At 40.3% G+C, this 24,120-nt stretch overlaps 2 protein-coding genes across 3 annotated transcripts; both read left to right on the top strand.

Annotated features, from left to right (window-relative positions):
* The first annotated feature begins 422 nt into the window (after window positions 1-422).
* rer1 (retention in endoplasmic reticulum sorting receptor 1) lies at window positions 423-8,631 on the top strand. 2 transcript variants are annotated; one of them, XM_084461753.1, is made up of 8 exons: window positions 423-490; window positions 2,280-2,365; window positions 2,730-2,834; window positions 3,944-4,043; window positions 4,622-4,700; window positions 6,325-6,460; window positions 6,627-6,681; window positions 8,099-8,631. In XM_084461753.1, the coding sequence occupies exons 2-8, from the start codon at window positions 2,285-2,287 to the stop codon at window positions 8,116-8,118; spliced, it is 576 nt and encodes a 191-aa protein (XP_084317879.1). In that variant the 5' UTR covers window positions 423-490; window positions 2,280-2,284; the 3' UTR covers window positions 8,119-8,631. The 2 variants fall into 2 exon arrangements, with proteins under 2 accessions (XP_084317879.1, XP_084317878.1); XM_084461752.1 differs by lacking the exon at window positions 8,099-8,631 and having other exon boundaries at window positions 6,627-8,097.
* Window positions 8,632-9,848: 1,217 nt separating this feature from the next.
* LOC311329964 (taste receptor type 1 member 1-like) lies at window positions 9,849-14,385 on the top strand (the record flags this gene model as incomplete). The annotated part of the gene is made up of 4 exons (XM_084461916.1): window positions 9,849-9,983; window positions 11,080-11,170; window positions 13,457-13,955; window positions 14,085-14,385. 4 exons carry the CDS (start codon window positions 9,849-9,851, stop codon window positions 14,383-14,385), a joined length of 1,026 nt encoding a protein of 341 aa, XP_084318042.1.
* Between the last annotated feature and the right edge of the window lie 9,735 nt (window positions 14,386-24,120).

The raw sequence follows: 24,120 nt of genomic DNA, 5'->3' as shown, positions 1-24,120 counted from the left end.
GTTAGGACTAAGGTTACAATACGTGACTATCGTTTTGGAGGAAGGCTCTAGACAGGATCTGAATCTGACAGTGAATGGAAACCAGGCTTCACGCGAGGTTACTGCAGTTCATAAAATGAAACACGCGGCTCCAGTGACTCCACTCCAGGTCTTGTGTCCTACTCCAGCTTGGCATGTGAAATTCAGACACCCTGGGACATAGGGCGCATACATCGGGGTTGCCTTTACAGTTAGATTATTAACAGCAAGCAAGTAGCCTAGTGTTTTTTTTTTTAATCCCCCCCCCCTCCTCCTCATCATCATCATCATCATCTTGTTCTGGGACTCGTGGTCTAGGCCTGTTCGGAGCTCTACTAGTCTCGCCTGTTCGGAGCTCTACTAGTCTCGCCTGTTCCAAGGAAGAACTTGCGGAAGTAGTGACGTGTTCCGTTCACTAGCCTGCACGAGAGGTAGCTAGTTAGGTAGCCGAGTGACACAGCGGCCGTATCAGGTAAGAAATAACCCTGTCATTCAGTGATTTGTCTCTCAATATGATTGCAGATAGGAGGGGTCTTATCTTTGTATAATTGAAATACCTAAACCAACGTTATAGTCGGATAGAATTCGTAGGAATGTGACTACATACCTAACGCTAGCTCGCTAGCTAACATCACTAGCATCTCCGTTTCCATCTAAAGAGCCGTTTCTCCGGAAATGAGTTGTCAGATATTTCAGGTGGATGCTGGGGGTTGTAGTTCAATTACCAATCGACGCCTTGATAACAGATGTAGAGATTGGCAAAATGGACTACATGTCACTTTTCACTGTAATCACAACTGACATTGGGAAATGTAGTTTATCACGCATCGCTTCGCAGCTTGTTGTATCAGCCCCGTTTATTTGAGAACTACAAAACCCAGACAAGGTAACAAACTTGGGGGAAGGGAGATAATCGATTTGCTTGGATATTTGCAAAGCAAACGAACGTTTACTAGCATGTATGCTAACGTTTTCAGACCCATTCTAGGGGGAAAGAGACTACATAGCGAGTAAACGTGTGGTCCCCCACCCTCACTCAGAACCTCAATCAATCAATCAAAGCTTTATTTATATAAACACTCGCCGTGGATAATGGCCAGTCTAGTGTGACCAACCGGGGTGTAACCTTAGCTAGCTAGCATGCTAACCTTAGCTATCATCGTTTTGGAGGCAGGGAGACATGATCTGAATATGACATGAAAAGCAAACGTTAGCCCAAAGCTCTCTGGTCCGATCCAATCACCAGTCTGACTCAGTGTCTACAATGCCACATATCTATATTCCCTTAGCTAGCAGGGGTATGCTAACGTATGCTAATCAGCTAGCGTGTGAGGCTAGGTCTGTATTAGCTAGCTAACGTTGGTCGATATCCGGGCATGAAAGAGCTGAGTTAGCTACTAGCAATGTCGAGGCAGGACTGATGGAGCAGTTGTGCCAATGTCATGTTATATAACATGATAGCTAGCTGGTTTACACATTTAGTCATCTATTGTAGTTAGCTACCTAACTTAGCCATTCTCCAGTAACATGGTTAGCTAATGTAAGCGAGCTAAGGTTAACTATATTTTTTATGTGGGTTATGCTATTAAGTTAATGTTAACTAGGGATTTAAGTTTACGAGTCTAGTAACCAGCTACTGGGTTATATCTTAACTATGAATGAATTGATTGCAGCTCATGTAAGCTAACCGGCTTGTAGCTACCAGTCCAGACTTTACTGGAATATCTAGTATACAGTATACTATACAGAAATATCAAGTATACAGTATACTATACAGAAATATCAAGTATACAGTATACTATACAGAAATATCTAGTATACAGTATACTATACAGAAATATCTAGTATACAGTATACTATACAGAAATATCTAGTATACAGTATACTATACAGAAATATCTAGTACAGTGTAACATTTCCCGGATAGAGCAACACATTCTCAATGTCCCTATCGACACACTCATTTACCATTTACAAACTAGAAATGTGGACAGTTTAACTACCACTTTTGTGATGGTCGTGCTTGATTTCGCACCTCCTCTTTGTCCTTGCTTAGAAATATTTGTCGTTTGCAGCACACCAGCTGTTGAGAGAGCAGTATCTTCAGATTAACGTCATGATGAAAGAATAGCACCTCATGCAAACCCTTCTATTGGGGCCCAAATCAGCTCACATAGCCTAAGGGACTAGGGACTGGACACCGATGATGACTGATGGAAATGGACACCGATGATGACTGATGGATATGCTTGTTTCCACAGACAGAATGTCAGAAGGGGACAGTGCTGGTGAATCGATCCATGGGAAGCCATCTGTAATCGGAAGCTTTTTCACGCGGCTTGGACAGGTACTGGTTGCAGCAAAGCTTCTGGATCTCATCAAAATGTTAAAGATAATGGCCGCGTTTCTCGAAAACCTTCTTGGCGCTAAGAAGCTCTTTGAGTCTTCTTAAGGCTCCCGAAACAAGCAAACGGGAGCCTTAAGAAGACTCAGAGCTTCTTAGCGCTAAGAAGGTTTCGGGAAACCCGGCCAATAAATGAAGAAGACCAATGTGAATGTTTTGACTAAGGCAGTCATTGGGCGCTCAGCCAGCATCATTGTAATCCCACATTGAAAGAGGATATTCGATGGATAAGATAATACATTTTAGGGAGCCATTATATTGTCTATTTTCTCCTGCTGATGTCCACTGTCTGTCGTGTCCCATACAGATCTATCAGTCGTGGCTGGACAAGTCAACACCGTTCTCAATTGTACGATGGGCAACCACACTGCTCCTGACCGGCATCTACATGATCAGGGTGTACATATTACAGGTAAAGAAGCACCTATTAACACAATCGGGGTGTACATATAACAGGTAAACAAGCACCTATTACTAATAGATCTACATGATCAGGGTCCATATTACAGGTAAACAATCGACTGTTACTAACATCTACATCAACAGGGCGTACAGATTAGATACATAGTAAGAAGCACCTATTACTAACATTACATGATCAGTGTGCATATTACATGTAAAGATCAGGGTGTACATATTACAGGTAAACAAGCACCTATTACTAACATCTACATTAGTGTTGTAGATATATGGGTTGCAGGAGATTTTATTTGGGTCGCCGGTTAAATTTACTGAATTTCTTTCATAGTCTTTTGAGCCACATATGAGAGCTTCTCCACTGTAGCAATAGTTTTGGCATCTGGTCTATTTTTCCCGTGAGCGAATGTGTGTGAATAAAGCGCAGAATCGTCTGGTGACCAGAGCGGAAAAATGCACGTCTGGTGTGAACAGCCAGGCTCCTGCTCGCGTGAGAATTGAAGCTTTGCGTTGGCAAACTTTCAACGAGGCATGTTTTTGATAGTACTGAATATTGTTCTGATAATGAATTGAATTGGGTCGGGATGGTTTGTTATTAAAAAAAAGAAAAAAAAAGTGGTCCCCAGAAAAAAAGGTTTGCGAAACACTGATCTACATGATCAGGGTGTTTATATTACAGGTAAACAAGTATTTATTACTAACACATGTTTATGATCAGCGTGTACATATTACAGGTAAACAAGCACCTATTACCAACACATGTATATGATCAGGGTGTACATATTACATGTATATGATCAGGGTGTACATATTACATGCATATGATCAGGGTGTACATATTACAGGTAAACAAGCACCTATTACTAACACGTGAAGCCTGAGAAAAATGTTTTCACTCAACGTTCAGACATTTGTTGCTTATATCCCACGAGTGAAATGATACTTATTCAAACACAGATTAGCGAGCATACCAGTGAGTGGATGTTTACATTATTTTTGTTAGAACAAGGCCTATATGGTCCCAAAATGCAACAGTAGCCTCAATTTCATTTTAGCAGCCTACTGTAGATGTCATGATTCTAAGCATTTTCTTTCCTTTTTCAGGGTTGGTATATAGTTACATATGCTCTGGGAATATACCATCTCAACCTCTTCATCGCTTTTCTGTCACCAAAAGTGGATCCATCTCTACTTGACGATGCAGGCAAGTTTGAATTCTCTGTATTATAGATATATATTCTCTGTATTATAGATATATATTCTCTGTATTATAATGTATATTCTCTGTATTATATATATATATATATATTCTCTGTATTATATATATATATATTCTCTGTATTATATATATATATATATATATTCTCTGTATTATATATATATATATATATACTCTGTATTATATATATATATATACTCTGTATTATATATATATATATATATTCTCTGTATTATAGATATATATTCTCTGTATTATATATATATATTCTCTGTATTATATATATTCTCTGTATTATATATATATTTATATATATATATATTATTTGTGGTTTGGCTTATCTAAATTGTAATCATTCTTCCTTCCTCTGAGAAAATAACTTGCTGAGCACACATTAGAATAGAAACACGTCTAGAATGTTCCTTGTTTTGGTGCTGCCAGTAGCCTCTCTGTGTAGCCTCTTCTATGCTATGATCACTGTTTTTCACTCAATGTTTGTGTGCTGGCAACATACTCTCATGTAACCCCCGTTCAACCCTGTGACCTCTGCCCCTTACGTCTAGATGAAGGCCCCGCCCTTCCCACCAAGCAGAATGAGGAGTTCCGCCCATTCATCAGGAGGTTGCCTGAATTCAAATTCTGGTGAGAGGCCCTAAAGACCTAACCATTCGTCACAGAGCATTTCACTTAGCTTTTCTTTTTTTGTGAGAGCCGCAGGTGACACATGCAAACCTCATTTGTAAGAGGAAATGGTAACTTCCTGTGACCAACTGATACAGGGTTATATGCCCTCTTCCTATGACAAGATTAGGGGTTGCCATGCTGGTCTCTAATGGGGATCTGAATAGACTAGACTAATCAATCAGTGTCAAATATTGATCGGCTATAATATAATGTCTATACCTACAGTGTAAGAGAATGAAAAAGCATTTGATTTTTATTATTTAATTGATTTAAAGGGGTGCAAACTTTTCACCTTTTGGCGAAATCCGCTGTTTTGAATCCGAAATGGGTCATTTCTGTGATTCGTGTAGATCCAATCGTTTTTGAAATGGGGGGAGTTGTCAAAAGAAAGGCTTCTGTGCTTGGAGCCTGTTCTCCCGTCTAGCTATGCTAGCTATAGCTGTCTTGCTACAGTAGCTAGCACCTGTAGTCAGCTAGCCTAACGACGCTAGCTAGTGGCCCGTTTAGCTAAACATGTCATGGGTAACGTTAACTAGATGGTAAAAAGACAGAGGAGGGGGTTTTATAAGTCAGTGCAGTTTAGCTTGTGTACGGACTTACTTTCACTTTCAAATAGGTGCTCTACATACATCTATTTTGTACCACGATAAACTACTGCTGATAGTAGCCTGTGAAAATCAATCAAAAACTTGAAATGGCTTTAAAATGTTTTGGGCTGTTTCTACCAAATATCCTAGTCCACAGTGATGATAGCCTGATATCAGACAGTATCAGAATTAGATCTCGGTGGAGTGGGCGGATTTAAATGTCTGGACTCGGGCCACAAGGATGTATCGCAAGCGGACTGCTCCTCGCTCAAACTCCTGCATGTTCGTACCGTTTCATAGTGTCCCCATCCTCCCTGTGAATCTAATAACAGGCCTGCTTTTCTGCTGTGCAATGGAAAAGCGCAGTGTGCTTTCCCAGATGTACAGGATACGTTTCTAGAGAAATGCTTTAAACCTGTTACTTTAGAGTCAGCTAAAATCTTAATGATATTTGTCACTAAAACTAGACGAAAACTAAATCAATTCATTCTGACTTGAATTATGAGGCTAGCTATTAGTGTGCTATAGGTTTCAGTAAGTGAGACCAACAGCAGGAGCACAAGAGACACCAGCACCTGAAAAGATGCAGAGAGAAAATACAAATGCCAGTGCTTCCCATTGACTGTGATGAATCCCTTTATCCTCATGCTAAAATCCACTGTAAATACATGTTTCAAAGCTGTTATTTTAAACAAAATCTTCCCGGGGGGGGGGGCATGGTCCCATTATGGGTAGATTAGCTTTGTGAGATATTAGGACAGAGTATTATGGTGTGTATTGTATAGCTACAAGAATTGGTCCTGAATGAATAATTAGTACCTCTAAAATAAATGAAAATGGTTGCCAACTAGCTTGACTGCATTGGTTTGAGTGTATTAGTTACCAGTGGTAGTAGAATGTTTGGTGTCAAGATTGCGTTATGACTGTGTTATGACTGTTATGATTGTGTTATGAATGTGTTATGACTGTTATGATTGTGTTATGTCTCTCTGCAGGCATTCAGCAACAAAAGGCATTGTCATTGCCATGATTTGCACATTCTTTGAAGCCTTCAACGTGCCAGTGTTCTGGCCAATACTTGTAATGTACTTCATCATGCTTTTCTGCATCACCATGAAGAGGCAGATCAAGGTACGGCAACTCAGACGATATGCTAACATAGGCCCTAATTCCACGTTGCAGATAATGAAGGGATGCTTACTCATTTTAATGTCAAGCCTCACCCCACACAGTTTCACAAATGAATACCTTGACCCTTTTTTCCGCTAACTCTGTTTTTCCCTCCCACTATTTCCAGCATATGGTCAAGTACAGATATCTACCCTTCACCCATGGGAAGAGGACTTACAGAGGCAAGGAAGACACAGGGAAACCTTTTGCTAGTTAAAAACCTCCACCCATAATCTAACCCCAATGTATTCAAAATGAAAATTATCTAAAAAAAAAAAAGACAATAAAAATCTAAAAAAAGATCTAATGATGGGATAACTAGGGGTCAGAGGTTGTGAGGGGGGACAAGGAAACGGAAAAGAGTTTTGATCCATGTTGTCAGTGTTGGATGGGGAGGGATGGTGTCCAGGATGGATTTAGTCAGGAAACGCTGCCTTTGTTGTCGGGTACGGGGGTTCGAGTGAGCGAGTCATCCGTTAGGAACAGTTGTGTTTGTCCAGTTGGGTGACATACAGTGCCACCTTTTGCCTTGTTAACCCTATGGGGTAAGTATAAAGTTATTGAGAGTGGTCGGCACTGGAATTGCAGTAAAATTCAGTTGTGGACTATTGACGATGACTCCCTCCAACTCCTTGGTTGAAACTTTGTCTCCAAGTGAAATAAATATGCCAACATTTGATTGAGACATGGTACCTACTCATTTGTAACACATTTATTGTGAATTCCTTAGGTTTAGAATGAATTAACCCGATTAGGTGTAAATTGAAATTGAAGATGTAAGTTTTACGTTTATGAATGATATTTCTCTTGTGATCAAGTGTACTGTTGCACTGGCTTGGTCCCACAAAATTGTCCTCTGTACTTCATGGACTCAGTTGTAGTTATGTTACACTGAATGGAAGATACATTAGTATACCTGTGATAACCATAACCATTCACTTTAGCTTATTGAACCAATTTGTTGTCAAAATAATTCATAAATTACACACTTAATTGCAGGCTGTTGATTGGTGATTAATTAACTCATTAGTGGAGTTGGCATATTCTTCATAGAATGTATGGTCATGGATGATTATGATACGCTTCATAATGTTTTGTGATGCATACTGTAGTTCAAGCTTAGTGCTGTTTAGCCTCCAGTAGTGTAGAGTACCTTTGCGTTAGTCCCTCTGCTTTTGCGTCTTGTGTAGTTCAACAGAAATACAGTGCTGTCTCATTTAGCACTCCTGGAAACTAAATTCTTAGATCATTTTATGGAAGGGGTACTGTATAGCCATTTGTTTGCCAAGTAGTTTTACCTAGCATTTTGCATACTGGTACCAGTTAATATTGATTCTCAAATGGGCTCTTTATTCTAATCATATTGTAATGTACCAATATTATCTTTGTAAAATAATATATTAATTGTTTATCTACTTTGCAATCCGCTAGCAATTACTTTCCCCAAAAGATTGTTGGCTGAAACACAGCAATGACTGTGTTAAAGCAGAGGTCCATTCCTAGTACACCCTTCCATTCTGTGTTAACTTATGGTAAAAAAAAAAAACAACCGAATCATTCCAAACAAAAATATTGTTCTATCTTTCTCTTCTTTTGCAGAGGACACATTTGAAAATTGAGATTGAGAGCTTTTTAATGTAACAAATGGATGGAGGGTGTTGTGAACATGTTTTTTTTCCCTGCCCCTCAAATTTTTTGGCATTTTTATCAGTATGCTGGGGACGGGAAGTGTGCGGTAGTATTTTTGGTAACCAGAGAGACATTTTGGAATACCTTGATCGGCACTGTAGTGAAGGATCAAAACATTTTTTCCTGTAAAAAAAAAAAAACACAAATATATTCATCACGTTTCAAAGGGTTGTCTTGAGGATTTATATATATATTTTACAAGATTTTAATTGTTTGATATTCTTTTGAACTTGTTTTATTTTTCAAACCACATTACTGTTAGATTCATCTTATGTTATTTTAAACTAATGAAACTGGTTAATTGGATTCTAGATTTCTAGTATGTTTCTCATTGAAGACATTGCATGTTCTTGGTTTATCTTGTGCTGCAGTTATAAAAAACAAACTTGATTTTAATAACTTAAAATGTAATTTTTTCACTTCAAATGCTATTAAAGAGACTGTGTCCCTTCAACTGTGTGCATTCCGTGATGAGTTTGGAAGACAAATCTATTTAGTCTGCAGTTGACAGATTTGCAAAAGGATGCCGGCATGCAACATTTGTATCACCGGGATAATCAAATCAGTCATTTGTATTGACCACAACATTGCTTATCTAGGTCAACATTCAAAGATTGATGTAGTTAAATCATTTTGGTTTATAGATTGTCCAAATACATTTGCTTCCAGTTTGACTTCAGAATGGCCGGTCAAATGATGCATGAATGCATGTAAATTGGTCCATGTAAAGGGGGTGTGTGCATCTACAGTACGACCACGCTGCTGCTTGCTACAGAGTGAAGTTCATACCGAAGGCTACATGTTAACAGCAATGAAGCACTTCTCAATTCTCCTGGTTCTGCTGGGATTTCTTCGTCGTGTGTCGCCCGAGTGTTCCTGTACATCCTCAGAGTTCAAGCTACATGGAGACTATTTGCTGGGTGGACTTTTTAACATCCACTATGCCAATAATTCAATTATCCAGAGTCGACCAGTGGTATTGGACTGTTCACAGTAAGTAGGGAGTGAAATCACCATTCCATCCATGCTGGCAGTCTGCTTGTAGATCCATCTACTGCTTAGCGTGTGCCTTGGTCGTTGGTAGAAATTAAAAATTAAGGTTTATCAAGTCAATACTATTCAATGTTTTAGTTTTTTCTTCAGTGGTGTGGTATTTAAAGTCAGATCCACTTTAAAAAGGGCCTTTAAGGAATAGTAAAGGGAAAATGCATATTTAAGGTTACTTATGATCATATACAATGGTTCAGATCAAAACGTTGACAAAACTAGCACTTTTGAGAAAGTCTGATAATTGCTCTACCACCGTTTTGGTCATACAATGGATGTGGGTGGGCACCTTGAAAAATCTTTCAAAAACATGTTAAACTCTTGATTATCATACTTTCTCAAAAGTGCTAGTTTTGTCAACGTTTTGATCTGAACCGTTGTATATGATCATAAGTAACCTTAAAACAGGGCTAAACATGCATTTTCCCTTTACTACTCCTTTAAGGCTCTAGACAAGATCCCACTAGTATTATGGTTCTATACACATTTTGGAGTGTGTAATATCTCAACTGATGCTGTTGGATGTGGAACCGATATGGATGTTACAGTATACAGTACATAGGCTATTCGCTAAAACCAACTGTACTATCGTTACTCCCGCAGGCAAGAGTTCATGCTGTCCAGTTACCGGCTGTTTCAGGTGATGAGGTTTGCTGTACAGGAGATCAATAACTCAACTCTCATCCTGCCTAATGTGTCCCTTGGTTATGACATATTTGACTACTGCTCAGATGTCCTCAACTTCCCAGTGATATTGGATCTTATCTCAAGAAACGGGTCCAGAGAAGTTGAGGATAGTGTCGGTGACTATCCACCCAGAGTAGTCGGCATCATCGGTCCATTTGGGAGCACACAGACGTTGACTGCTGCTCCTTTGTTCACGATTAACTTAATACCCATGGTAACGTGTTTTATTATATTTTTCTATTATCTTACTACTTTAAAGTCGCACTGAAATGAAAAAAGCATTCTGTCCCATTTTGGTTCACATAATTGGTCATAGTGTTCACCTATTCAACCATGTATGACAAAAAGTGTACCAAATTCTACTTTTGTTGTAATCTTATATTAAAGTATATTATTTCTTACTTCCTGGAAAACGGTAGGTAACGTGCAGTGACGACAACAGGTACCTTAGATTTTAGGACAATAATCTCACAACATCCACCCGTCAATCAACGCTATCCTTCTATTGAATCTGTCTAAAGTTCTTAAAACCCGTCCATTTGTCAATGTTCCAATCAAATTCCTCTAAACGCATGTCCCACCCTCATAGCTTGATTGCGTCGGAAATACGCTAATACATCCATGGAAATACGTCAAACTAGGAAGTGAGATGATCTCAAACGTCCGTTTCTGTTTCTGTGCGATTTTAAAGGTATATATACATTTGATCTGACCCTTCAAGCAAAGCTATCATGGAAAGAGCATGCAGGCAGGCCTGAATTCTCTAGTGGTTTTTGGCTAAGTCATATGTCTGAGTTTAGGCCGACATTAAATTGAGTTTTATGGGGTTTTCTCTCTGAATACTAAACTGCAATCTTTCTTAACAGGTCAATTATGGGGCTTCGTCTTCAGCTTTGAGTGACAAAGTGAAATATCCTTCTTTCTTTCGAACTGTTGGCAGTAACAAACACGCCATACAAGTAATTGTTGCTATTTTGCAGCACTTCGACTGGCGCTGGGTAGCGTTCCTCGCCAGTAATGATGCCTACAGTAAAGACGGCGCTGAACTCTTCAAAAGAAGCATACGAGCCACTGAAATCTGCTTGGCTTATGAAGGCCGTTTAGGGCCAAATCCACATGATATCATATTTAAAAGTATAGATCAACTTAAAATAAAGGTTATTATTGTTTTTACTCCTAAGAAAACTGCAGAGGCCATTGTCAATTCAGCGATAGGGTATAACATGCGGGATAAAGTGTGGATCGCAGGTGATGCTTGGTCTATGGACAAGAGGCTCCTCAAACTGAATGGAATCCAGGGAATCGGCACTATCATTGGGGTAGCGGATACGTCCTATTCCACATTACCTGGATTTAATGATTTTGTCTACTCCTCGCGAGAGCAGGGACAATGTACAGCCTGCAGATCCAAATCTTTGGGGCAGACGTGCTGGGGTCAAGAGTGTGAGGCGTGTATCGGTGCGAGTGCCGAGGACATCATTGATGAAAACCCATCCTATAATGTTGCTGTTTACTCTGCCGTGTACGCCGTGGCGAGTGCGCTACACAGTGTGTTGCAATGTAGCAGCGAGGGATGCCAGCACAATGTCACTGTGCACCCATCCATGGTGAGTGTATACAACATTGTGTACAATTGTTTGAAAATTAATACTGTTTTTATTAAAGCTTAGCCCTATTCCCTCCTACCTGTACTTAACATTAGTGCTTAAAAAGGCTATCAGTCTCAACCCAGAACTGTTCAGTTGGGCTAATCATGGATTGTGCTTGTTACTGGTTTAAAAGTATATTTAAACTATTTTGCCCATTCATAGTGGTTAATGATGTGATACATTACCTTGTTACCGTCATGTGTACATGCACACGCCTATTGTATGTTCACAGGTCCTGAAAGAGTTGAAGAAGTCAAACTTTACACTTTTAGATAGGAGAATTCATTTCAATGACAATGGGAATCCATCGTCTATATCTTACGGTATTGTTTACTGGAAGCATGGGTCAAAAGATCCGGTGATTGTCGGGTCTTATGAAACACATCCAGTGGGGCGGTTGGTTGTTAACAACACACAAATACACTGGCACGCCAATGGAACCGTGAGTTGATTTTTCAGATTCTAAAATGATTTGCATTCACAAGCAGAACTTCTTTTATGTCTGCATAGACTGTAGGGCTGGGTTTAAAAAATCAATTCATCGATTCTGAATCAAATGATTCAGAATCGATTCATGAATCCCAAAATCGATCTTTTATTTAATGAATGAATGAATAAATGAAGGAATGAATAGGCTAGTTCATTCAATGATTCATTCATTCATTCATTTTTGGAAATCAGTATTGATACCCAGCCCTAGTATTGATGTGTTGCATAACTTGGCAGTCATGTAATTAAGGTTACAGCTAAAAAAAAACAGGTTTTAGTAACACTAACCGAATCGATATTGAATCGAAATGAATCGTGATAATCGATTCCAAACCTTGTGAATCAGAATCGAATCGATTCTTGAAATTTCGACTCGATACCCAGCCCTAATAGACTGTGTGGTAACTGGTCCTTGTTTTAAATCCTGCTCAGGTGCCTGTGGCTGTGTGTTCCCCTAATTGTCTGAAGGGATATGAACGAAACCTAGACGGATCCCACAATTGTTGCTTCACATGTGAAATTTGTGCTCGTGGCACTTATATTAACAGCACAGGTAAGCACAGCATACCAAGAGCTCTATGGAAGAATGGCTGACGATTTACACTCTCAAGGCTACATATTCATCAGCTGCTGAATGTGCACAAGTGTTATTTTCTAGACTGCTGTGAAACGAAAGCCATATAGGCTACATGGTTCTTAAACTTAGTGCGTCTGGACTTTAATCGTGTCCGCACATCCAGTAATAGTAGAGAAAGAGAAGTACTACAACATGTAGGCCTAACGGTATGAAAATGTCATATCACGATTATAGTGTGCAAAATTATCAGTTATCAGTATTATCGCGGTATTATAAAATGTGCTGAACATTTTCAAAAACATTTTTATTTTGAAAACCATAGTGAAAAGTTTTATATTGAAAACCACAAATAAAATTTGCAGCACTATGCACTTTTTGTTTGCATAAACACTAAAGTAATCTGTCTTGGAGACTGTTGCTAACTTTGGTTGACCTTGGACAGTATTTACAGTGAGTGCAGAAATCAAACACGTTTTTTTTTATCATGATAAATTTAATAAACATGTATCACGATTTATCATTATACCGGTTATCGCTACATCCCTAACTACAACAATCCTCCCTCTTAAGCACCTATTGTATTTTAGATTGCTGTTCTTGCACTTTGCCTTCAGCACTAGATTATGCTCTTAGTCACTTGTTTTAGGAAGGAGATGCACTTGTGAGTTCTGGCCAGTAGTAGTACATTGGCTTTTCCTACGTTAAATTCAATTATTGTTAGCTGCTTTGGATAAAAGCGTCTGCTAAATGACTGTAATGTAATGTAAAAAGTGTGTGCCCATCTGCCGTAATGCATATCTATTTTTTCCTGTCAAACAGCGGACCCATACAACTGCATCAAATGTGAGAAGACCCAGTGGGCTGACCCAGGAAGCACAGCCTGCCTTGAGCGAAAAGTGGAGTACATACCTTTCACAGACCCTGTGGCCATCTTAATCGTGATATTGACCAGCTTCATATTAGCACTTTTACTGGCAGTTACTGTTATCTTTGCTTGCCACTATAATACACCTGTGGTCAAGTCCGCTGGGGGACCGATGTGTTTCCTAATCTTGGGCAGTCTAAGTGTGAGTGTCACTGGAGTGTTCTTTTACCTTGGTAAGCCAACAGAAATCAGTTGTGCTCTGAGAGTTGTACTATTTTTTGTGCCCTACAGCTGTTGTGTAGCTTGCTTTGCAGTACGCTCCTTCCAGATTGTCTGCGTTTTCAAAATGGCAGCCAAGTTCCCTAAGATTCATCAGCTGTGGGTGAAGCATAAGGGCCAGTGGCTGGTCGTAGCTGCGGTATTTGTCACTGAAATGGCATTGGCTACAACATGGTACGTCACAAAGGCACCCAAGCCATACAATGACATGACATCCTACAAAGACCAAATCGTAATCAAATGCGGGAATGGTGATTTTGTATCACTAAGCCTCATCTTGCTTTCAATTTCAATCTTGTTTAGCCTTTGCTTTATCTTCTCATACATGGGTAAAGATCTGCCCAAAAACTATAACGAGGCCAAAGGCATCACATTCTGCTTGCTCCTTATTATCATCACCTGGATCACCTATAGCACAGTCTACTCCGTGTATCGTGGCAAGAACATGCAGAATTTCAATGCTATAGCAGTGCTAAATAGTGTATCCTGCACCGTATATTATTTTCTCCCAAAGTGCTACATTATCATATGTCAGCCGCAGAAAAATACACAGCAGCACTTCCAAGGTCTGATTCAAAGTTATACCCAGAATATCAGCAAATAGACACACAGCGTACATGGAGGTTAGGTTTCTATGAGACCTGTTTTCTATCAAAATTCCAATAGATTCAAGATTCTTTTATTCATCACATGTAATGTGTGGTGTACAGTCAAAGTGAAATGTGAAATGTTGCTGCCGGCTCCAAGATTATGCTACAGATAAACTCTAATAGTCAATTTCAATCTTTGTATTCACCTAGGCTATCTAGTATTGTCTGATAACAGGTCTGTTCTCAATGAATTTCTTATTTTCTTTGAGAATTTTAATGACATTCCTTGAATTGGGCTATCATAGCTCTGACGTCGAACATTATTTGAGCGTTATACATTGTTTAACCACACGATGTCGCTACCGGGCCATAACATTGAACAATCTAGGATTGTAAACCTGTCCTTCAAGGATTGAGATTCACAATTCAAGTTTCAATTCAGTTCAGAAGTAAATTCAATGAAGTAAAACTAAACGACAAACAAAAAACGTGGGATTTTCAAACCACAAAAAAGCAATTCACCTGCATACTATTACCTAAACCATCAGTCAACCCTTGCTTTCATTAGGCCGACCTGAAGTGGAATATATCGTTTTAAGCTGAAGTGTGCTTCTTTCGAAAGTATCATTATTACTCATGTTTGAAAATAATATAATATTTTCTGTAACTTCAGTTTGTACAATAACATAACTGGCTTGTCATAATATGTATTTTAGGGTGACATTATCAATAATAAAGTGTTCAGTGAATCAGTCAAGTGGGCTACTCTGTATCACACTCCTGTGAGCCAATGAAAGACAATGTTTATCTACATGTTGGTTTTAAATGTTCTGGTTAGGCCTACACTCCATTGCCTTCACCTCACACACACACATACACACACTCATCTCAGACCAGCTCCCATGTCCTTTACTATACTATAGACCATGTATGCTCTAATCGTGTCTCTCTTTATCTAATGAGCACCAGTAGAGTTCCAAATAAGACCGGTTGTGAGACTATCGAAAAACGGAGGCTACTCTTATAAAATCAAACAGGTGGACACGTGGTCACACAGCTGTGACATTTGAAACTTTTTTTGTAGAAGACCCGTGGAGTAGGCCTAGCCTACCCCTGTGTGAAACGGGAAGGCATTACCTTGGGGGGTATGTGGCCATTCCAGAGGGTAAATTGCTATTTTGTTGTGGCTATTCAGATCCATTCCGCGAAGAAGAGGAGGACGGACCGTGACACTAGGAACGAATCGGTAAATGGTGCCGCTTAGCACGGCATATGGTGCGGTTTGACCGGTTTGCCAGCTGGACGCTGACATCAACAAATTGTCAATTTCATACCAATTTTAGTAGATGGATACACGCCACACACGTCGTTTAAGGAGGCTCAATACTGTATTTTAATGTTTTAATCTAATGTTTATTGCTATAGGCTATTGTTTTTCTTTTGGGCTGGGCTATCAAAAAGGTGCTTATAAATAATGTCGAAACTTGAACTGAGAATGAGATAGACTATAGACTATATATGTCACCAACAATCAAACGTAGGTTATATCTCTACTACAAACATTTGCCCAAACCGATTATAGGCTACTGTGAGCTAAACGTTTTTCTCATTTCACATTTTAACTCAGCCTAATACAAAGTCAAATCTGTTCTCGTCATTGAAAGCGTTTGAAGGCGTAGTCTTTTATGTAACTAAAGGCACCAGCAGCCCACTTGCTTTGCTGAGAGGTTGCATATTTCTGGTCCACAAAATATGGAGCGAGGAAAATCGGAGGAACGCCTCCTGGCTTTTCAGTTGTACATTCCGATTTTCCACTTTTCCCAGATAAAGGAGTTACCCTGGGAAAACCTGCTGCTGCGATTGTCAACAAGAACGTCTTTCTTAATGCAATGCGCCCTCCAAAGTTCTAACTGGCTCCATTTTAACACACTTTTTGCCAACACACTTTTAATACAATGGACTTAATTGGCCTACAGGGCGCCAAATGCAACTGTGGAAATTCTTGAGATTGATGCAAAATTAAAAGTGACGTACGACAGTTGATGTATTTTTGATAGACAATTTGGTAGACCATAAAACCCATAGGCTAAGGCACATGTTATAGCCTACAATAGGCTACAGAGCCAATCGCTAATAAAATAGATTATAGCCCTAAACGACCACTGAACAACCCTTCATCCAAATATCATATTTTCAATCTATCAATCAAATAGGCTATTGAAGACAATTGGTTTCATTGTGAACTAAGTGGGTTGTTTGAAGTCCATCGGATTAAAGTAGGCCTAGACCTATAGAGCCACTGAAATCCATAATCATCTTTATCTCCGTCTGTCTCTCTCTCTCTCTCTCTCTCACTTTCTCTATGGGAGCTTGGTATCTAGTCGCGAAGCCCAGTGAGTCGTCACATTTTTATACATTCACTTTAATTTTGCACATGAATACAAAGTTGCAAATGTGACGTCGAGAGAGAGAGAGAGTTTCTCACAGGCCTTCCTTCTCAACCAGTTTTCAATAGTTTCTATTTCCAATCCAGTCATACGCTTGGTAACTCATTTAAAGCACTGGCAGAGATAGTTGTGCTAAAAAAAACTAGCCACTATATTCTCATTCTAATCAGTTTGAAGTAGTCTAGAATAAATGGCAGATGTTTAGCAATTCAAGACGCATCAATACCCATGCGCTTATAGTGCTTAACAATGACGGTCACCTTTTGTTATGCGCTTGTGTCTTTCACTCGGACTCTCCACAAAAGCTTCATCCTCCACCGAGTTATAAAGTTACTTTCCACGAGTTCATTTAGGCCCTTGAGAAAACCCTAAGCGATGTTAATGTGCACCTCTGTTCCTTTCAGGCGGTAACCCCGGTCCACATAGCCAAACACCATCTATTGTGAGGCCGAAACCAAAGTAAAGACACTTAAATAACCTGCAGACCAGTCTATAGAAATTCATGATATTTGATGTTTGATCAGAGCTTCGCCCACAAGCCCGTCGCGTGGCTTTTAGCCTACCTCTCTTTATATAAACTCGTAGATGCTATTATTAATAGTGCATCTGTGTGTCTTGAACAGTCCTACAATAATTTGCAAAGCTTTGCTCCCATCACTTTTTCGTTGGATAGGCTATCTTCAAGCGGTTCCACAGCTAAGCTTTCTCTGACTGGTTTCCATCTACAAATGCACTTCTTTCTCTTTTTTATTTTAAACTGAAGATATGTTTTTTGTTTGTTTAAACAAATAAAAAAGTAGCCACTATCTAGGCTATATTAGGCTATAAAACTTTAAATCCAAAGCCTATATGAGCCTGTGCCTAATGGCCTCTCAATTCGATTTACTCTCACTTTGGTGTAGCCTTTCACTTGCTAATGACACGAGTTTTCCTCTGGAAAAAAGTTTATTGCAGGTAATTATATAATTGCTTCACTAATTGTTGTTAACAAGTCCTCGAATACTCCCAATTATTACAGCACTTTGTACGACCCCCACTGTCACGCATACATAACAAAAGAAGGTTCGGGTGAATGAATAACCCGAGGGAGGAAAGTGAGAGTGGAAGCCAAGCGAGAGGGGCTTTCATAAACATACACTTAACTTGTTATTTAATGGCGCGTTGTTATCATGTCCGACTTGGACACAGGTCACCCGATGCGCTTTTATCATGTCCCTCACGTCTTTTGTAAACTCCCAAAATGCGCGGGATAGTCTGTAGGCTATACCCCTCTGGTGAAAACCAGCCTTATAAGTTAAGTCTCTCACTGAGGATGATGTTTTGGTCACACAATCACTCATCATCTTATTATCTTCCTGTAGGCTGGTAAAAGCTTACTGACAGGTCTACTTGAAATTGTAGGCCTAGGGTTCATTCTGAGTAATCAACGTGAAATCTTGTCGTTTTGGCCCTGAATAAAAAGACACGGTTTTTTAGGTTGCCATGCCATGCCAAAATCAGACTACCAGGGGTGTGTGTTAAATCTGAGCGTGAAAACGCAGATAATGCGGGGTCCATTGAGGACAAAAGAGACGAACCAGCTCTCATACACCATGGAACCGCGTTCGAATTTCATACTGATTAAACGCTGTATTATATTACTTCAAACATAGCATCGAAATTGTGGCACCAATGTTTCGGTTAATTTTACGCAATTAGCCAGACTTACCTACCTTGCTGTGGGTGCTGTAGGAGTAGGCTACTGTAGGATGTCTATTCACCATAGTTAAATCATAAATCTTTAGTTAGATGTATCTATCTGGAGCCTGACCCAAACAACCCACTTTAGGGTTTTTGGATTAAGATAATAAAAAGACTCAAATTAGTCTGGAGGGCTTTGTTATGATAGGGCATAGCTTTCTACAGCCTACCAAAACATTTTGTTGGTAATGCAGCATATAGGCCCACACTTTCTAAAAAACAGCCTGATAAACTGTTAAGTTGGAGTCCTTCTACATTTCCCCTGCAGTTTCTATCTTTATCGTCAATATAATGTCTTTATAGGCCTAATCAGCAAAACATCCCTTTAGAATAAGTCAACACATGGTTTAGCCTATTTTAACCGTTATAACTATCTTCACCGTTCCTTAATTTGGTGACATTAATTTACAATGTGGTTTTGTCTTAAATTTCAGGGGAATCCTCGATACAGCCCACTTGTGTTGTGTAGGCAGAACAGACCGAAGAAAAGATCAACGGCCTCTCTCTATATGGCCGCCTTTTCATCTGCGCTTTGCCTCCCAGCTGAATAGGCTGAGATGTTAATACTCACCCCTGTCCTGTCCCCCTGTCCTGTCCCCCTGTCCTGTCCCCCTGTCCTGTCCCCCTGTCCTGTCCCCCTGTCCTGTCCCCCTGTCCCGTCCCCCTGTCCTGTCCCCCTGTCCTGTCCCCCTGTCCTGTCCCCCTGTCCTGTCCCCCTGTCCTGTCCCCCTGTCCCGTCCCTCTCCCCGCCACTTGTTCACGAGCGCTCAATTGTCATCCAGACACGTCCATTGTGTCTGGAATCAAACTGGAGAGGTCTGGAGAGGAGTGGGCCAACTTTGAAAATAGCCGTTGGAAAGCTTTTCAGGCTGTCGCGTGTCCGGCGCAAACAAATCATCCCCAGTTTCACTTTAGATTTTCAATCTCAGAGAATTTAATAAAGTAAAATATATATATATATTAAAATAAGATTTTGACTTACGAAGGATGGTCCAGCCCGGTGCACAAGGTAGGCCTAGCCCCTTGGCACCACTGCCAAGTTTCGCTCTCAATAATGAGTCACTTTGTTCAAGATGGCCTAGGCCTACTTTAGTTGAATAAACACAAACGCTCCATCTATTTAGCTATCCAAGGTGGAAAAGTGTCCTTCCATTATCTTTGAGGGCTTGTGATGCGCAGAGCACTTGGCTCATTCAGCTGCCATGGTTTTTCCCAAGGCTTGTGCCTTTTGAGAGCCCAGTGTGGAGAATTGGGAGCCCAGGGCCTCAAGACAGGGGGCGGCCCAGCGATTCTCCTCGGTGCCACGGCGTGTAGACAAAAGTGTTGCCGCATGTAGCCTTAACTGAACTAAATATATAAATCAAATTGATAACAATATCAAAATGTGACTATTTCATACCTTAGGCATGTGTTTTCAGTAGCACTGTGTTTACCATGGCTATTGTTAACAGGTTTTTGTTGAAGGCCAGTTTTTGTAGTTTGAGTAACAAGTGAGTCAGATTCATGCAGTAGGCCTAGGCTAGTCTGGGCCTATAGGCTACCAGAAAATCGTGATGTTGTGGATACATGTAAAGAATTAACACGGTGCTGCCTTCGACCTAATGGCGTGAAACTAGGATATAAAAGAATGAATAGCAAGAGTTGGTACAAGACGACAAACCACGCAACACTCACAGCCCAGTTTATATATGATAACTAATTAGGCTATATGATGATTTAAGCGCGTCTATAGGCCTATAAACCTCGCTGTATTCAAAAATCTCTAATAAGCATATCCTACACAGGAGGCCCGTAGGACCATCTCTGTTACACTGTTTTATGTGAAATTATGGAAACTGAAATCACATTCTGAACTCTCACATCTTTCCAAACACTAAAGACGAATCAATGAAACCGTAGGGTAATGTTGCAATGTAGGCTAGGCCTACTAGGTTATTCTTTTTCCCAATATTAATCTTTATTTTTCGAATACTTTCTTAATGACAGTTATAATACATTATTTGTAGCCAATGTCCTATTACACGCGTTGGCATTAACATAAAGTAGGCCTATCATACAGAGCTTGAAGCCTATTTCCATAGCCTACAATTTGGTCAAATGTCTTGAGCAGGCCTATTTAATGTGATTGGAAGATAAACGTTCCAGAACATAACGGAATTCTAAAGTATGCACAGCAAGAGCTCAGCTGATTGGTTGTTTTTGCTGTTCACTTGAGCGCAAGCGGCGGCACTTGTTGCATTGAGATGCTAAGTGGGGTGTCGCTATATAAGTAGGCAGAATTGTGGGAGGCAGAATCCCTTTACTCTTTCTCGCGCCAGGAGCTGATTGAACAGTTGGCAACCTCTGCAAGCGGACCAGGATTCACCCAAGAATGGTGGCGACATCAGACTGCGTAAACACTAAAACTGTGACTGGAAAAAAGGTGCGTTTATAGCCCTAACTAATAGCCTACCTTAGTGTTGTCGGTAGGGAATGACAACTATGGGCTAGTGGGCACTGTCTTTCATTTACACGGTCTACATATGTATTCTCTATTTGATTTCAACAGGTGTCCAAACCACTTATGGAGAAGAAAAGAAGGGCCCGCATAAACAAATGCTTGGACCAGTTAAAAACTCTATTAGAGAACCACCACCACACCAACAATGTAAGTTTGATAACAAATTGTAAACACTACAACGACAACATTAGTTCCACGAACAAATTGGCACGAATGACCTAGTAACTCAAAATTTTTTTCCAGATTCGAAAACGCAAGCTCGAGAAAGCGGACATCTTAGAACTAACCGTGAGGCACCTGAAATATCTGCAGAAGATTCAATGTGGTGAGTTATTTCACTTAGCGATGCACATATACTTTTACCATTATAGATCAGAACATGCACATACGTTTAGCCTAAATATCAGACGCACGTCTTTACGCATGGTACTATCTATTCTCAAAATCCATCCTTCCCTTGATTTCAGGTTCCTCCGTGAACTCAGAGGTCTCTGACTACCAAGCAGGCTTCCGGAGTTGTCTGTCAGCTGTAAACCAATACTTATTAATGGCAGACAACTCGAAAGGAAGCAGTCGTCTCTGCATGGTCACGCATCTGTCAAGCAACCTTCTGTGCGCCGGAGGACAGGCACTCAAATCCAGCACCACGGACAGCGACTTGGGCAAACAGCGAGGAGAAGAGGCCGAGCTGCTAAGACTTCCCCCAACCGTTGAAGCGAGCAAGGCGGAATCACCCGCTCCCCTCGCCCGGTGCGTTAGGTCACTCAACCCCCACCACAGCACAGCCCACGTGTCTCACGCTCACGCTCGACCGACGGAAACCGGGGAACGACTGTCTTTGGCGGCCAGTCAAGTCTTCGCTACAGCATACACACAGACCACTCAAGAAGAGAAAAGTTTAAGTTCGCTTCACAAAAATAAAGATCACTCTATCGTGCAGTGTAGAAACGAAGTTGTTGCGAGCATATCTCAGGATGTTTGGCGTCCTTGGTAGAATGATCAATGTACTTATTGAATCCTGTAGCCTACTATTTGCACTGCGTAGATTTGCATTTTACTTCACATTGTTTTTTTTAACCTTTGTACAGAAAGATGTTCTATTTTTTATCAATAAATTTGTATCTGAAATAAATTGTCCTCTCGCAAATGATTTCAGTAGTAGGCTATTCCTCTTATAATTATTGACATAGGGTCTCATATAGGCTATTTATAGGCCTACTCGATGTCAACATGCCAACACCCTCGGGACTTGGGGGAGGGTGTAGAGAAAATGTAGCTAAACATGTAAGACCTAGGCCTACATTTCATAGCTACTAAAACTCGACATCACTGCCTGTGGATGAGAACTAGGCTACAAGAGGATATATTGGGGATTATGACAACTGATTGATTTCACTAGGCATTGTATTTACTATTTATAGACAAAGTTCAGTCTGTGCAGCAAGAGAACATGGAGGCTAATGACAAGTTTGAGGTCACAAATTGTTGTGACCTTAAGCTTTCTCAGCAAGGGAAGTGATGGATCTGCTGGACCACAGATTGAACTCTCTAGTTCCTAGTAATTTTTGCAGTTAAATAGAAATAGCATTGTTTCATATTTAGATTGTAATTGTTATTTTCTTCATATTCCGGTGATGCATGATCTTCAACATCTTAGCATTTTCGGTATAAGGAGCCTATTGGAAATTAGGTCTATTTGCATTCATAAAGCTCAGTCAGTAGGCTAAATTCTTATTTTCAAGGTATAGGCTAAGATACAAGCCTAACTTGCGAGGAACGGAACTCAGCATTCGGGGGGTAGTCAACTGCCTCGGGCGCATGCCATGACGCGCTATTCTTCCTATTATACGCCTGTTTTACGCATACGTGCAGAAACAGCGGCGCGCAAATTAGGTTATTGTTGAACAGCTCAGCAATTTTCTGCTGCTAATTATTTACATGCACGCTAGTTGTTCTCTTCTTCCCATTGGTGATTGTAGGTCATTTCTCCAGACGTGTTGATTCAATAGTTCACAAACCATCCAAATTTGGTCTTCATATCGAGAATTGCATGCCTGTGATAATTTAGGCCTAATGTTTTGGGAAATTGAGTTAAAGAAAAAAAGAAAAGCAAGATAACTGTCTGGCCGTTTGAAGGCCTAGTTGATGCTATTGGGGGTGTGTGTTTCATTTATTGCTTTATTACGAGGCTGCCGGCCTGAAGTCTTCGGCATCAGTGTCATAAACTGGCTCTCTATTCATGCGGGGCCACGTTAGAGAGGATGGCACCTTGCAGCGAGGAGAATCGTCGAAACGCCCACTGCTCTTTCAGATGGTATTGGCGGCCTCGTTGCGTGCTGCGGACCTTGAAAAGGCACTGGGGTCTCGGAGGAAGAGGGTGTCTTTCTCACAAAATATGTGAGAATAGAAAAAGAAAGAAGTCAAAGCCTGGTTCAAGTTTTTTGAACGGACATTGCCAACATGGGCTATACAACCATACGTTTCATTAGGCTTTGAAATGTGGTGTATCTGCTTGTCTAGCAAAATAGCAGTACTAGTTAAATACCACCAGCCACCTCAAAGTCAAAGCTGCTCTTTTAGTGGGTCGAACACAGAATTAAGAAAGCTACCCGAGTCCTTGAGTTTGTTTTATTGAAGAAAAGGAAAGCCACGTGACCTGTACGCTGAATGCCCTTAAACTCTTAAAAAATTTCTATGAACTCCTCTCAGCGTTGTTTAAGTAACCTAGTTTGGTTTTCACCATAATAGCTGTGCAGTAGAGCTGAAAACCTAAGAGACGAAGAGAATATATGATTTGCATCAGACTGTGTCCAGCCAAGCGCTCTTAACAGGCAGACGTGTATATGCTGCACATGGAAGAAGCTGGTTCAGTGTCCACGGATCCTTTCAAGTTTCTGGACAAGAGAGAATCGAGCAGTAGTTTGACAATGTTTTTCTTGTGGGACATGGATCCAAGTCTAGGACAATTCTGTTGTTAAAGTAGGCTGTGGGCTACTTGGTTCGTTGAGTGTGTTAAGTCTATTTGGCACAGTAGCCTAGTGGTTGAAGGTGCAATTTGTTAA

The sequence above is a fragment of the Borostomias antarcticus genome, assembly GCF_949987555.1.
Source record: "Borostomias antarcticus genome assembly, chromosome: 3".
Taxonomy (NCBI): domain Eukaryota; kingdom Metazoa; phylum Chordata; class Actinopteri; order Stomiiformes; family Stomiidae; genus Borostomias; species Borostomias antarcticus.
Note: the sequence above shows the minus strand (reverse complement) of the source record. Positions and strands in the feature narration are given on the sequence as shown.

Excerpts from the sequence above, each read along its gene's own strand:
- rer1 (XM_084461752.1), top strand. The coding sequence starts at position 2,285 with ATGTCAGAAGGGGACAGTGCTGGTGAATCGATCCATGGGAAGCCATCT. Across the intron at positions 2,835-3,943 it reads TCAGGGTGTACATATTACAG|GGTTGGTATATAGTTACATA; the intron begins GTAAAGAAGCAC and ends TTCCTTTTTCAG. Across the intron at positions 4,701-6,324 it reads TTGCCTGAATTCAAATTCTG|GCATTCAGCAACAAAAGGCA; the intron begins GTGAGAGGCCCT and ends GTCTCTCTGCAG.